At 36.9% G+C, this 14,031-nt stretch overlaps 1 protein-coding gene across 1 annotated transcript in view; it reads left to right on the top strand.

The window, feature by feature from the left end:
• Il7 (interleukin 7) overlaps window positions 1–14,031 on the top strand; it is a 43,693-nt gene that overhangs the window by 25,996 nt on the left and 3,666 nt on the right. Inside the window, exon 3 of the mRNA XM_052717429.1 lies at window positions 12,954–13,034. Coding sequence (XP_052573389.1) covers window positions 12,954–13,034 — 81 coding nt within the window. The remainder of the gene's footprint in view (window positions 1–12,953; window positions 13,035–14,031) is intronic.

A 14,031-nucleotide genomic window follows, 5' to 3' on the forward strand; every position in this document is an offset into this window, starting at 1 on the left:
CTCTAAAATGTGTGCATATATAAAAAAATCTAAATGGAGTCACCAAATAACAGGAGAGACAGTGTCCCAACTAGATATCTTACACCACCAAGTAAAGTTTCCAGTGTCAGGAAAGGGTAATATCTTGTTGAGTCATTGACAAAGGGGCCCATGGAAACCCCCAAACATCACAGGCTATTAGCAAGGCTATTTATTGGTTGCTCTGTACGAACTGGCAGTAAGGCCCTATTGCTGAAGACAACACTTACATATCTATCAAACACTAAAAAGTTGAGCTGGTCTCTAGTGAGAAGCATTCATGGCACTGGAAGGTACTCTACACACTACTAGAGGAGAAAGGTAACCACCAACCCAGGTATAAACCCTGCTATTTACAGCAGTGTCCTGCCTGCAATGTATAATATGGCACAATAGTGGCGCCAATGTTATGGGCTCAACCAACTACTTTCTGGTTAGAATTAAGGCCCACTCCATGAGATGGAACCCATACTTGACACCCAAGAACTTAAGACTAAATATGCCATGGGCATAGGGGAAAACCAGATACTATTATTCTGTAAAAGAACATAGCAATAAAATGACTCCTAATGACATTTTTTCTATTACCATTTGGTATTTTCTAAACAAAGGGTTAGCATTTTTTTTTAATATAAAAACTGGTTTGGTTGCTTGTAAGTTTTCTTACAAAAATGTATATTCAGAAAATATCATTTATAATGCCTAGATTCTATCTTTGCAGGGCTTTAGACACTTGAATAATACTAACCTGTTATTTGTGTGTGTGTGTGTGTATTTGTGTGTGTGTGTGTGTGTGTGTGTGTGTGTGTGTGTGTCTGTGTTTACTTCCTCAAAGTGCTAGTTATGTCACCCTTGTTTATTGTTCACACATTTTTTGAGACATAGTCTCATACAGCCTAGGCTGGCCTCTAATGTGCTGAAGATGTAGTTAAAGATGACCTTAACTCTTGATGCTTCCATTAACCAGGTGCTGAGATTATAGACATTTGACGTCATGACCAGCCATTTTTCAATGGTTTGGAGTTGCACCTCTCATTTAATTTTTGTAGAAAATTTTCCAAATAATAAAATTTATTTTTAAGACCAATGTTAATTTCAACAAAACCAAATTTGACCCAAAAGAATAGAGCTCCAATATCTCCCTGACCTCCAGAAAAACTACTCTAAAAGCAACACATTCTATTACAATGATACATTTGCTACAATCTAAGATTCTGCACATCATTGTCACACTTACTTCAGAGTTCTTTTTTGGTGAAAAGTATCAAACTATGAACTGATTTTTCAAATATCAAATATTCAAATCATAGAGCCATATAGAAAAGTTTCATTGTCCCGATCTCTGGAAGTCATGGAGTTTTACTGTATCAATGGTTTTCTTAAATGTTTCTTTCATTAGCAAAATGGATGTAAATTTCCCTCGGGTCTTATTGTAGTTTGACACCCCTTTTTTCAGTAAAAAAGTATCCCATTGTCTAGAAGTTCCATTGGTTACTCACTTACCTGCTGAGAATTTTTTTCATTGCTTCACAATTGAGAAAAAAACAAAGCCACTTTAAATCTCTATTTGCAGCATTTGTATGAGCATGCTTTCAAATCCTTTGGGTAAATACTGGGGATCAAGATTGCTGAGTTAAAGAAAAGTTTGCTTAATTTTATAAAATAAACAACCCAACTGTCTTCCAAAATGGAAGTGCCATTTTGGATTCCCACAGGCAATAATTGAGAATTCTTATTGCTTCATACCCTATCCAGTTTTTGGTGTGGTCTGGGATATTGCAAAAGTCATGAGAGAGATGTGGCATTTCATTGTTTTCTTTTCCTTTCCCTGGTGACATGTGATGTTGAATATCTCTTTATATACTTCGTCATCCACATATCATCTTTAGTGAGGTGTATGTTCAGGATGCAGGGCTTTCTTCCCCTTTTGAATGGGTTGTTCTTTATCTTACTGTTGTTTTAAGACTTCTATTTAAAATTTAAAGAGGGTCTTCATTTGATGTTTCTTGTGAAACTTTTTTCCCAGTCTGCATTAGATTGTCACATTGTCTTGACACTTTCTTTTTGCAAAGCAAAATTATAAAGTTGGGTAAGTTTTCACTTTCAGTTATTTATATCATACTTTTAAAGGATCATCCTTGTAAAATTATTGTCTTTAAAAACATCAGCATGCAAATGGTCATCTAGGTTTTCCCCTATGTCATAATCTAGGAGGATTTTAGTTTAGCATTTTCTATTACATCATGATTCACTTGAGTCAAACTTCTGAAAGGTGTAATATTTGTTTCAACTTCTTTTGGGGTGAGGAGGGTTTATATCTATTTATCCCCAAAACCACTTGTCAGAGTGTAATATTGTAGTTATTCCCTTTGCTCTTCTGCCACAGATCAGCTCTCTATTTTCAAACAGGTCTACTTAAAAGGTATCAAGAGTGTCCCATTCATCTACTTGTTACTCTTCCATCTATATCCCAGAACTGTGATGATTACCGTTATAGTGAGTCTCCAGGTTATACAACATCTGCTCTTGAACTATGTTCTTCAATATTGTTTGCGACTAAGAGTCCTTCTTCTCAATATAAACAGTAGAATCAGTTTGCTAATTCTTAAAATAATTCAGTGGGATTTTAACTTGGATTAACGAATTTGTCAAGTCGTTTGGACTTTCAGCAATCTTTCTATATATGGACATAGCATGTCTCTCTCCTCTATGCCTTTGATATCTTGAGTTTTTAAAACTTTCCTTCATGCCTTTCTAGATATAGGCCTTAATATCTCGTTTTAGGGATGTTATAATAAACTGATAATAAATATATTTATGTCAAATTTCACTTGTTTTTGGTAGTACAGTCATCCCTCACATAGGGTGTTGGTTTTAGGATAGCTATAGAAACCAAAAATCACGAATACTCATGTCTCTCTCATAAAATGAGAAAGTTTCTCTTAGCCCTAGCCTTTTAGTTTCTAATGGACTTTGTATAAATAAAAACTTATTGTGCGGGGGCTGGAGAGATGGCTCAGAGGTTAAGAGCACTGACTGCTCCTCCAGAGGTCCTGAGTTCAAGTCCCAGCAACCACATGGTGGCTCACAACCATCTGTAATGAGATCTGGCGCCCTCTTCTGTATACATAATAAATAAATAAATCTTAAAAAAAAAAAGAAGAAAAAAAAAACTTATTGTGCATATGTTAATACAATCACGAGAATTTTCACTAGTCCGATGATGTGATCAATTACATTAATCGGTATTTGAATACTAAATCAGCTTTGCTTGGTTAGGATAAATATTTCTTGAGTACACATATATTTTTGTACTTTCTAGGATTTAGTGTGCCAGTATGTTTTGAGAAGTGTGCATTTAGGTTCATGAGACATTCTAGTCTGCAGTTTTCTTGTAATGTTTTTGTGTAACTTCTGTATTATGGTAACGCAGATCTTTTGATGAGCTAGGAAGCACTCCACCACTTCTTTCAACTAGAAGACATGACAGGCCACTAATGGAATTTATTCTGTTAACATTTAGAAGAATAGTCAGTAACTTCAGCACAGTATATTCTATAATATTAATAATTATACAATATCTTAATTAACTAAACTTTATTCAAATTCTCTTTTGTTGTATGTTGGAAGATTATTTTGTCCAAATTATATACTTATTTCATGTACAATGTTAATATTGTGGATGTAGCTGGGCGGTGGTGGCACACGTCTTTAAATCCCAGCACTCGGGAAGCAGAGCCAGGTGGATCTCTGTGAGTTCGAGGCCAGCCTGGTCTAGAGAGCAAGATCCAGGACAGGAACCAAAACTACACAGAGAAACCCTGTCTTGAAAAAACCAATATATATATATATATATATATATATATATATATATATATATATATATATATATATATATACACACATATATATATGTATATATGCATTTATGTATACATATTGTGGATGTAGAATTGTTCATGCTACTCTTAATCTTAATTCCCATTGGATCTATGTAAAGTAGGCTTTTCAATTTTGGTATTAGTAATTTGCATCTTCTTTTTATTTCTTAACAGGGATAGAGGTTTCTGATTGATCTTTTGATTTTGGGAAAGGGATATCTATTTGTTGCCAAACCATCTGCTGAAGTACTATAGTGCATTGTATTACATTTACTTCTTTAGTTGGTTTTATTCTTTTTGTTTCTAAAATTTATTTTCTTTGATACTTGGGGTTTAATTTACTTTCTGTCAGTTTTCTACTTCTAAATCTGCGGTTGACGATAATGCATGCTATTTTTATTTATTCCATGGTTATTTTTAGCACTATCTTCTCCATATTAGCTTCGTTTTCCTTCTGTGGATATATGTGCACAAGCTTCAATGTGACCTTTTATTTAGCATTTACAATATAGACTGCAACATCAGAACAACCTCTTCTCTTAGCTTTACGTCTATAGCTTCACTATGTACCTTTCTGTTTGACATCTGTTCTTGGATTTCTGAAAGTCAGCTTGAGCATCACTTATCATCTCAGACACATAACTGGATTCATGCTACCTTTTCTATTGTTCCATATTCGAGTAAATTTCCAGACAGAATATTTTATTACACAGGCCAGAAAACCTAGGAATCATCCCTAATATATCAGTCTTTCTTAATTTTTATTTTAAAATCATGTTAAGTTTATTTCCTAAATATTATTCAAGTCTCCCCCTCCTCCCACATCTATGATTTCTTTCCTACCAGGAAATCCAGCTGCACTGGCTGATTTTATGACAACTTGACACAATAGAGTCATTTTTGAAAAAAGTATTTGAATTGATTAATTTTGTCCATTAGATTGGCCTGTGGGAAAGCCTGTGGCCAATTTTCTTGATAGTGTTTTAAGTGGGAGGGCCCAGCCCACTGTGGATTATATGCAGGGTGTTATAAGAAAGAACACTGACCAAACCGGGCGGTGGTGGTGCACGCCTTTAATCCCAGCACTCGGGAGGCAGAGCCAGGCAGATCTCTGTGAGTTCGAGGCCAGCCTGGGCTACCAAGTGAGTTCCAGGAAAAGGCGCAAAGCTACACAGAGAAACCCTGTCTCAAAAAACCAAAAAAAAAAAAAAAAGAAAGAAAAAAAGAAAGAACACTGACCAAGCCAGTAAGCAGCAGTCCTCCATGGTCTCTGCATCAGTTCTTTCCTTTCTCCAAGGTTTTGCCCTGTTTGAGTTCCTGCCCTCACTTCAATGGGTTATGGACTATGATACGGAACTGTATATTGACATAAACCCTTTCTTCTCAAGTTGCTTTTGGTCATGGTATTTAATTACAACAATTAAAACTCTAGCTAAGACACCAGTAAGCCATTATTCAATGACAGATGACAAAAAAAATCTGATATTCACCCAGATACATACTTGACCCCTACCAACCCAACCCGGTATATAGTCAATAGTTGACTTTTACTTGTAGAACTTAGAAAGGTTTCTTTACACACCCTTAAGATTGAACAATTTGACTTTTTCCAGCATCCTTCTTTTTTTAGGATGCTGTATCTCTTATCTATCAGATATGTTCTCTTAATTTGATTAATTTTATTCAGCCACCTACTGCCATGCCACTTTTACTCCAGAGGGAGCTAATTGTAAACCCTGTTTTCTAAGTTTTGAGTCCTTCTGTCTCTTTATCTCTAGGCAACTTTTGGTACAGCTTTTAGTTGAAATGCCCAGTCCTAGTCAAAGCCTTGATGGGAGTTCCTAAGTACAATGTGTGTAGCACTTGTCTATTGCTGTGATAAACTTCATGACCAAAAGCAACTTGAGGCAGAAAAGTTTATATCAGTTCACAGTTATAGTTTATCAAGAAAGGTAAATCAGGGTAGAAACTCAAAACAGGAATCTGAAGACAGGAACCAAAGCAGAGATGTTAGAGAAATGCTTCTTTCTGGCTTTCTCCCTGTGGCTTGCTCAGTTTGCTTTTGTATAAAACCAAAGACCACCTGCCCAGGGTTGGAACCACCCAGATTGGGCTAGGACCTTCTGTATCAATCATTAATCAATAAAATGCCCTACAGACAAGCCCTATAGACAATATATAATGGAGGCATTTTCTCAACTGAGGTTTCCTCTTCTCAGATAACTACATCTTTTGACATATTAACAACAACAAAATCAATCAGGGTAATACCATTTATCTTTCATAATTTCACAATTACCAAGTTGGTAATTAATGGTGGCTATCAGATTAAATTCTGTTTTTACCACCAAACAATAACACATTGAGAGGAGGAACCATATATAATTTTTTTGTAATTTTTATTACAGTTGTATCTCTACTAATAAACGGCAAATGGTAGGTGTACAAGTATTTGATAAAGGATAAGTGACTTTTCGTTTAAATTATCAACTAAATGCCAATTCAAAATACAGCCTGCTAGACTGTAAATTATGTACCAATTGAAACAGGATTCTGTAAACAACATATAACTTTATAAATTTCATACAGGGAATATCAGGTCAACATTTTATAAGCTCCTTCCCATGAGACTTTTTGATGGGCTAAGATTTATAGTGCAATGATGGTAATCAGAAATTAAGAATGTTTTTGCAGAAAACAAATTTTCAAAAACTAGAGCCAAACTTAAGATTGAGTTTTCCATTTCTTTGCCTGTATTTTGTGTCTTGAGGACCAATCTCAGAAAACATATGCAAGGAAGTGGCAAATAGGCAGTTAAATACTAACTAGAAGCAGTGAATGCAACAAATGCACACAGGTTTGCTCAGAGGCCATGTGAGCACGAAGAGTCGCTGGGATCACTGCTGAAATTCTATTCTAGAAAGGAAACCCAAGAGAACTATTCTATGGTGGAAAAATACAACAATTGGGTAACAGAATAGCTGGCCTGTTGATTATCTTTATCTTTAATCTCCCTTATTTTTGGCCAGTTAACTGATATCTAACAGTAACTTTTACTATATAAGAAAAACATGTAACATGCATTCCTCAGACTCACAAATACACACCATGATCCATCATTTTCCATACAATTCATTCTGAGTCATGAGATGGAAGAATATGGTTGTTTTTATATATGGGTACAAAATCTTTGAAACTTCTTTTGAAATAGAGTTCAAATTCTTTCCCCTTGAAGGTAGAATGGACTGAATGATTCCATATGAGCTAATGAAATAAGGTGGAAAAGACAGTGTGTGACATCTAAAACTGAATCAGAAAAAGTAGAAAACCTCTTTCTTTTGGGTGTGGGACAATGAAGAAAAGCCAGACACTATGTTTAAGGACTCAAGAAAGCCTGAGTAAAGGCTTCTGTGTTTAAAACCTTGAGAGCTCCTATCATAAATAAAGCACCTTAAGAGTAAATACTCAAGTTTTAGTTGAAACCTGATGACTATGGACAAGGCTATCATCTTAACTGTGTTTCATGGCAGATGTGGATCCAGAAGCTTCTCCCAAATTCTAACTTCAGAAATTACATAGAATAAGTTTTTATTATTTATACTACCTTTACTAAAATTTATTATGTGGTGATTGATAATGAACCAGCTGCTTCCTGATGCTTGTCCCCATACAGAAAAAATAAGAAGAGACCAATTTCTAGAGTGAAGTATACTTTGGTCTAATCTGTTCATGTCCACTACTGAAAAGCCAATCTTTAGGTCAAATCCAATATTTATGGGCAGACAACATACTTCTCAGTAATATGTTAAATTACGTCATCCAAACACACCAAATTTTAGTCCCTGGAAATTTGAAGTAAAAGAGTCTTGGAAAATGGGATTAAATCAAAGATTTGACATGGGAAAATTATACTGCACACCAGGGAGGCTACCTGGAAAACAGGACCCCAAGAAAGACACGGGGATCACCCAATGACGGAGAAATGGATGAGATCTAAATGAACAGCCTGGACTTGAGTCGGGGTAATGAAGGGCGAGGGTCGAGGGAAAGAGAGCTTGGGGGAGCAGGATATCCCAGCTGGATCAAGAACAGAGAGGGAGAACAAGGAATAGGAGACCATGGTAAATGAAGACCACATGAGAATAGGAAGAAGCAAAGTGCTAGAGAGGCCCACAGAAATCCACAAAGATACCCCCACAACAGACTGTTGGCAATGGTAGAGAGACAGGCCGAACTGACCTACTCTGGTGATGGGATGGCCAAACACCCTAATTGTCGTTCTAGAAACCCCATCCAAAGACTGAGGGAACTGGATGCAGAGATCCACGGCTAGGCCCCGGGTGGATCTCTGGGAGTCCAATTAGCGAGAAAGAGGAGGGTTTATATGAGCGAGAATTGTTGAGACCAAGGTTGGATAAAGCACAGGGACAAATAGCCAAACGAATGGAAACACAAGAACTATGAACCAATGGCTGAGGGGTCCCCACTGGATCAGGCCCTCTGAATGGGTGAGACAGTTGATTGGCTTGATCTGTTTGGGAGGCATCCAGGCAGTGGGACCGGGTCCTGTGCTCAGTGCATGAGTTGGTTGTTTGAAACCTGGGGCCTATGCAGGATCGCTTGGCTCGGCCTGGGAGGAGGGGACTGGACCTGCCTGGACTGAGTCTACCAGGTTGATCTCAGTCCTCTCCTCATGGGAGGCTTTGCCCTGGAGGAGGTGGGAATGGGAGGGGGGGGGTAGGGGGAAGGGGAGAGGGGCAGGAGGGAGGAGAAAAAGGGAATCCGTGGTTGATATGTAGAACCGAATTTTATTGTAAAATAAAATAAAAAAAATTATACTGCACAAATCAGAGGAGCTCTGCTATTGCAAATGTCCTTATAAGACAGAAACCTGAGAGACCAGAGACATACAGGATGATAGAATATGGTGATGTGGCCATAAGCTAGGAACACAGGGGATGCTGGAAGCCAGCAGTAGATAGAAGAGCCAGATTATGGATCTTCACTTAGAACCTTCAGCCAATACTTTGATTTTAAATCTGATCTCTAGGAATGTAACAGAATACATTTTTTTTTGAACCAACATGTTTCTGATAATTTGCTAGAGCAACCATGGGAAGTGGACCCATTCTCTCATGAGGAGGGAAGCACTGCTAAGTATTAGCTGAAAAATAAAATAATCAACTTTGCCCTCCACTTAGAAAGTCAGAAGTACGATTTATTGACTCCAGCAAAAATGAAGAAATGAACAAAATACATAAGCACAGTAAAAGGAAGAATTTAAATAAAAATATTAGGGCCAATGAGATGACTTAGTGGTGAAGGTATTTATGTGTAGGCCTACAGACATGAGTTCAATCCCTGGGTCTCACAAGGTGATAGGAAAGAACTCTCTGGCGTTGTCCTCTATCTTCCACACATGTGCTATTGTAAGCACACACCTGCACTCTCTCATCTGCACACACAAAATAAATAATAGATTACTCATAAAAGCAGTAGAAAATGTAGTGATATATTGTGTACCCTAATAAAGTTGCCTGAGGATCAGAGGACAGCCACTAGATTACACATAGACGTCAGGCAGTGGTGGCACACACCTTTAATCCCAGCACTTGAGATCTCATGCCTTTGCTTGGGAAGCACACATGGCTTTAATTCCAGGAAGTAATATGTCAGGGCAGAGAAAGGTATATAAGGTGTGAGGAAACAGGAACTCACTCTCTTTAGACTGAGCATTTCATAAAGGTAAGAACTAGTGGCTGGCTGTTCTGCTTCTCTGATCTTTCAGCTTTCACTCTGATATCTGGCTCTGGGATTTTTATTGAAGGACACTCTAAGATTCGAACAACAAGAAAATGCTCACATTTTTCTTCTTAGCATTCTTTAAGAAACTAACATAAAAGATGACAAAATTAATATAATACCAGAGAAATGAAAATTGGAAAAATGGTGAGCTCTTTGGATTTTCAAGGGAAAATGAAGACTAAAATATAAACTGGAAATTAGTGCCTCATTAAGTAATCATATATAGTATTTTGTAGAAAAACACACATAAAGCAAAATAATTAAAAATATACTTAAAACTGATATAGAAGGTATGTCCTATTATTAGTGTTCGCAAATAAAGGTGAAACAGGCCTGACCATGCTGTTGTTTGGAAGAATATGGATGACGTTGGCACTTTGGACAAGAGAAGTCAGTTGACTGTTTAAGTGGGGTTTGATGGGCCATCTTAGTACAAGCATGGAAGATAGTAGTGCTGAGGGCAATTTGGACTATGCAGGCAGGCACTGCTCAAGAAGTTTCAGAGGAAAAGAATATCTCCTGCACTAGACACCTTTCTTGTGATATTTTTGCAAAGAATATGAATGCTTTCTGCTCTTGTCAAAAAAATCCACCGGAGGCTAAATTGAAGAATTTTGTAATAATATCATTGGCAGGGGAGATTTCAAGACAGCATAGTATGAACTGTGCCAAGTGGTTATTAGTGATCACTCATGCATATCCACAATGAAGAGGAGCAAGAAGCACAATGAGAAATACAAAATGTACAGCTTAAAGAGAAAAAGGGAACCAAGAAATTTTTTTTTTTTTTTTTTTTTTGGTTTTTCGAGACAAGAAATTTTGTATTGGCACTCAAGCAGATGAGAAGCTTAAAGGCCTGATGCTGAATGGAATAAAGGGAGCAGTAACCTCTGGGCAAGATACCTCCCAGCTAATCCTGCAACCTGTGAAAGGAAAAGGTCTGAAGGATTTCCTTGGCCTGAACAATGGAAGGCTTATGCAAATATAATTCAAGGAGCAACCAGGTTCCAACTCTAGCAAGCAGAAGAACTTCTGACTTTAGAGTCTGATTCCAACTCCAGCAAGCGGTAGTTCTTCTGGCTTTAGATCATGAAAAATACAGGAAAGGGATTATGGAATCTCCCTCCATGGTTGAGAAAAGCTGTTGAGGCAAGGCATGTGGCAAGGGAGTCCTTGCACAGAGGCCCAGGGAGGCCATTGTGTAAAGCTGTGAAGGTGAAGCCTGGATTGTGATGAGGAGGATCTTAACATGTTGAAGAATCTACAGCTTGGGATACTTGCCAAGAAGAGAAGCGACACAGTGTGTGGAACCAGCCCAAGAAAGATAAGTGTGCTCCAGTCAGCAAAGATGGAAGGTGTGGACGATGTGACGAGCTATCCATTCAGCCCTTTGACATTGGGCAGAGGGATACAGGATTTGGAGTTTGCCCTGTTAGGTGTCAATTCTGCTTTGGTCCAGTGTTTCATTAATATATTCCTGTACCTCCCTTTTGGATTGGTAATGTATATTTTGTACCACTGTATGTTGGAAGTATGTGACTGGCATTTTGACTTTTGCTTTTACAGGGTTTTAAAATTAAGGGATTGCCTTAAGTCTCAAAGAGACTTTGAATTTTTAGTCTTGAGACTGAAAGATTATGGGGAATTTTGAAGTTGGACTGAATGCACTTTACATTCTGATATGGCTACCAGCCTATGGGGACTCAGGGAGTGGAATGTGATTGTTTGCATGAGAATGGCCCCAGTTGGCTCATATACTTGAATGTTTAGTTCCTGGTTAGTGGAACTATTTGTGAAGGATTAGCCGCTGTGGCTTTGTTGGAGAGGTGAGGGAGGGCTTTGAAGTTTCAAGCACCATACCAGGCCTAGTCTCTGCCTGTTGCTTGTGGATCAGGATGTAAAGCTGTCAGCTACTACTTCAGTGCTATGGTTGTCTACTTCCTTCCATGATGGTCAAGGACAAAACCTCTAAAACTTTAAGCAAGCCCCCAGTTGAATACTTTTTTTATATGAGTTGCCTTGATCCTGGTGTGTCTTCACAGCAGCAGAACAATAATTAAGACAAAGAGGGTTAAATAAGTAATAGAAAAAAAACCTGAAAGGCACAACCTAATGAAATCAAAGACCTTTTCTAGGAACAATTCCAACCATAGCTCACAGTGTCTTTGCTCTTCTATTGTGGTTTTCCATATTATAATAAACCAAGAATAATGTTTAAATGAACCAAAATGCCTACAAGAATCTATTATGCTGATACTTGCTAAACCGTGAGATAGGAACTGTTTTCTTTTGCTATAAATTCATACTCAGAGCTGCTCTCAATAGGCATGAATAATATCTTCAGAAGGCAACTCTGACATCTTATTTGCCCATGTCAAAGGTATAGTAGCATCCCTGCTAATTCTTGATCAAACATGTGACAAACAAGTCAATCTGTACAACATTCTCTTCTGCAGGCATACAAAACTGAATTTTATTAGTTTTCCAGAGCATTGGCCTAACCAAAAAGGATTTTCAAATATTGTTATGAATTTGCTAGAATGTTCCAAGGATTTAATTATTTGACATATTACATATGAGATTTTGTATGTTTTACCAAAGAAAAGTGTATATACAATTTGATGTCATTCTTGGGATTAAATAAAAGTTGATAGAAAACTGACTTAGTAGACAATTTTTTTACTACCTTTAGCTATAATAAGATGATATTTTTGAGAAATATATGTCTTTACAACTGTGATGTTTAGAGAATGAACTACATACTATGTGGTTGGCAGGCACAGACACATCTCCAAAAGCATGCTTTTCCTAAATATATTTTAAAGTCAGGAAACCACTTATCCTTTGTATGAATAATAAGACCAACACACACTTTCTTGAGTGGCAGGTGAACATTACAAGCCCTTTACTAATCTGGCCCTTGCTCTACTTATGGCTCTCACAATATCAAACAGACTAAGACTGTGTGAAGTCTTCAAGAAGTATGATCGCCTGGAATGGGTAGTTTGTTGGACAGAGTTAGTCCAACTAGTTCTTAACAGAGTCTGAATTTTATTTGAGGTGATACTGTACATATTTCCTTATTTTTCATGTAAAGAAAACTATTCTTGATGCCTAGTAAGTGGAGCTAGGCAAATTTACTTTCCTTAAAGTGTTCATATGTATACCAGATATTAAAATGTTCTTTTATAACTATATGTTAGAGACATCCTCAGCATTAACCATATTGTTTTATATTATTTATTACAGGACAAAATGACAGGAACTGGAAACAATTGCCCAAATAATGAACCAAACTTTTTTAAAAAACATCCATGTGATGATACAAAGGTAATAATAATTTGGAATTTGCCATATGAGATTGATTTTATACAGACTTGTTAGATAATTAAATTAATGCCATAATCTTTTTATCTTAATGACAGGATTATCATTCATCTATTATATTATACTGTGGTCTATTATATGTTAATTTTACAAACATCCTGGCCTCAATAGATTAAAAAGTAGATAATAATTTGCTCTTCTACTTTCCTGTTTTTCACCTTGAAAATACTAAAAATATAAAGACACAAATGTCTCTCCCTGAAAAAAAATCTTATGAAGGAAAGATCTTGCTAAATGATTGAACATGTACACACACACACACACACACACACACACACACACACACACACACACACACACACCATTTAGTTTTAGACAGTTTGAAATTTTTTTTGTTTAGATTTGCTAAAGTTTATGCCCAAATAAGCTCTAGTTAGTCAGTTACAATGAAAAAATAACTTCAAAAATTTGTAGTTTCCCCCTAAAGAAACAGAGATGTTCCTTAATAGTCTTTCTACAACTCATGGAGCTATTAACACCACAGTATCACAAAACCATAAATTCTTTTTATGTATTAACTTATTAACTAATTTATCTAAAAAGCCTATGTCTTAGGTTACATGGCTCTTCATTTTTTTTTTATTTTACTATCACCTATTCTTCCAGAACTCTAATTTTCAAAAATCGTAGCAAGAGAAACCACACATACCTTTCCTCACTAATGTTTCCAGCAGCCTTCTTCTTTGGTTACCCTGTTAAAAGTATATAGCCTTGTAATGTGTTCACCCATAAATGATAAAGCCACATGTACACATTGGAGAAACGGCTATTTCAAAGCCAGATAATCATTAAACCAGAGTCTAGGCACTTCATGTTCTCTGTCTCCTCAGAGCCAAGCAGTTTCATTCTGTTACTCGTCAGTCATGTGATTAACCAGAAGTGAAAGCTGGGGTGGAGGTGGGGTTTTACTAAGAGACAGGGCTCTAGCTTTATATTAATT

Source organism: Peromyscus californicus, unplaced genomic scaffold (genome assembly GCF_007827085.1).
Source record: "Peromyscus californicus insignis strain IS unplaced genomic scaffold, ASM782708v3 Scaffold_5__1_contigs__length_169319896, whole genome shotgun sequence".
Taxonomy (NCBI): domain Eukaryota; kingdom Metazoa; phylum Chordata; class Mammalia; order Rodentia; family Cricetidae; genus Peromyscus; species Peromyscus californicus.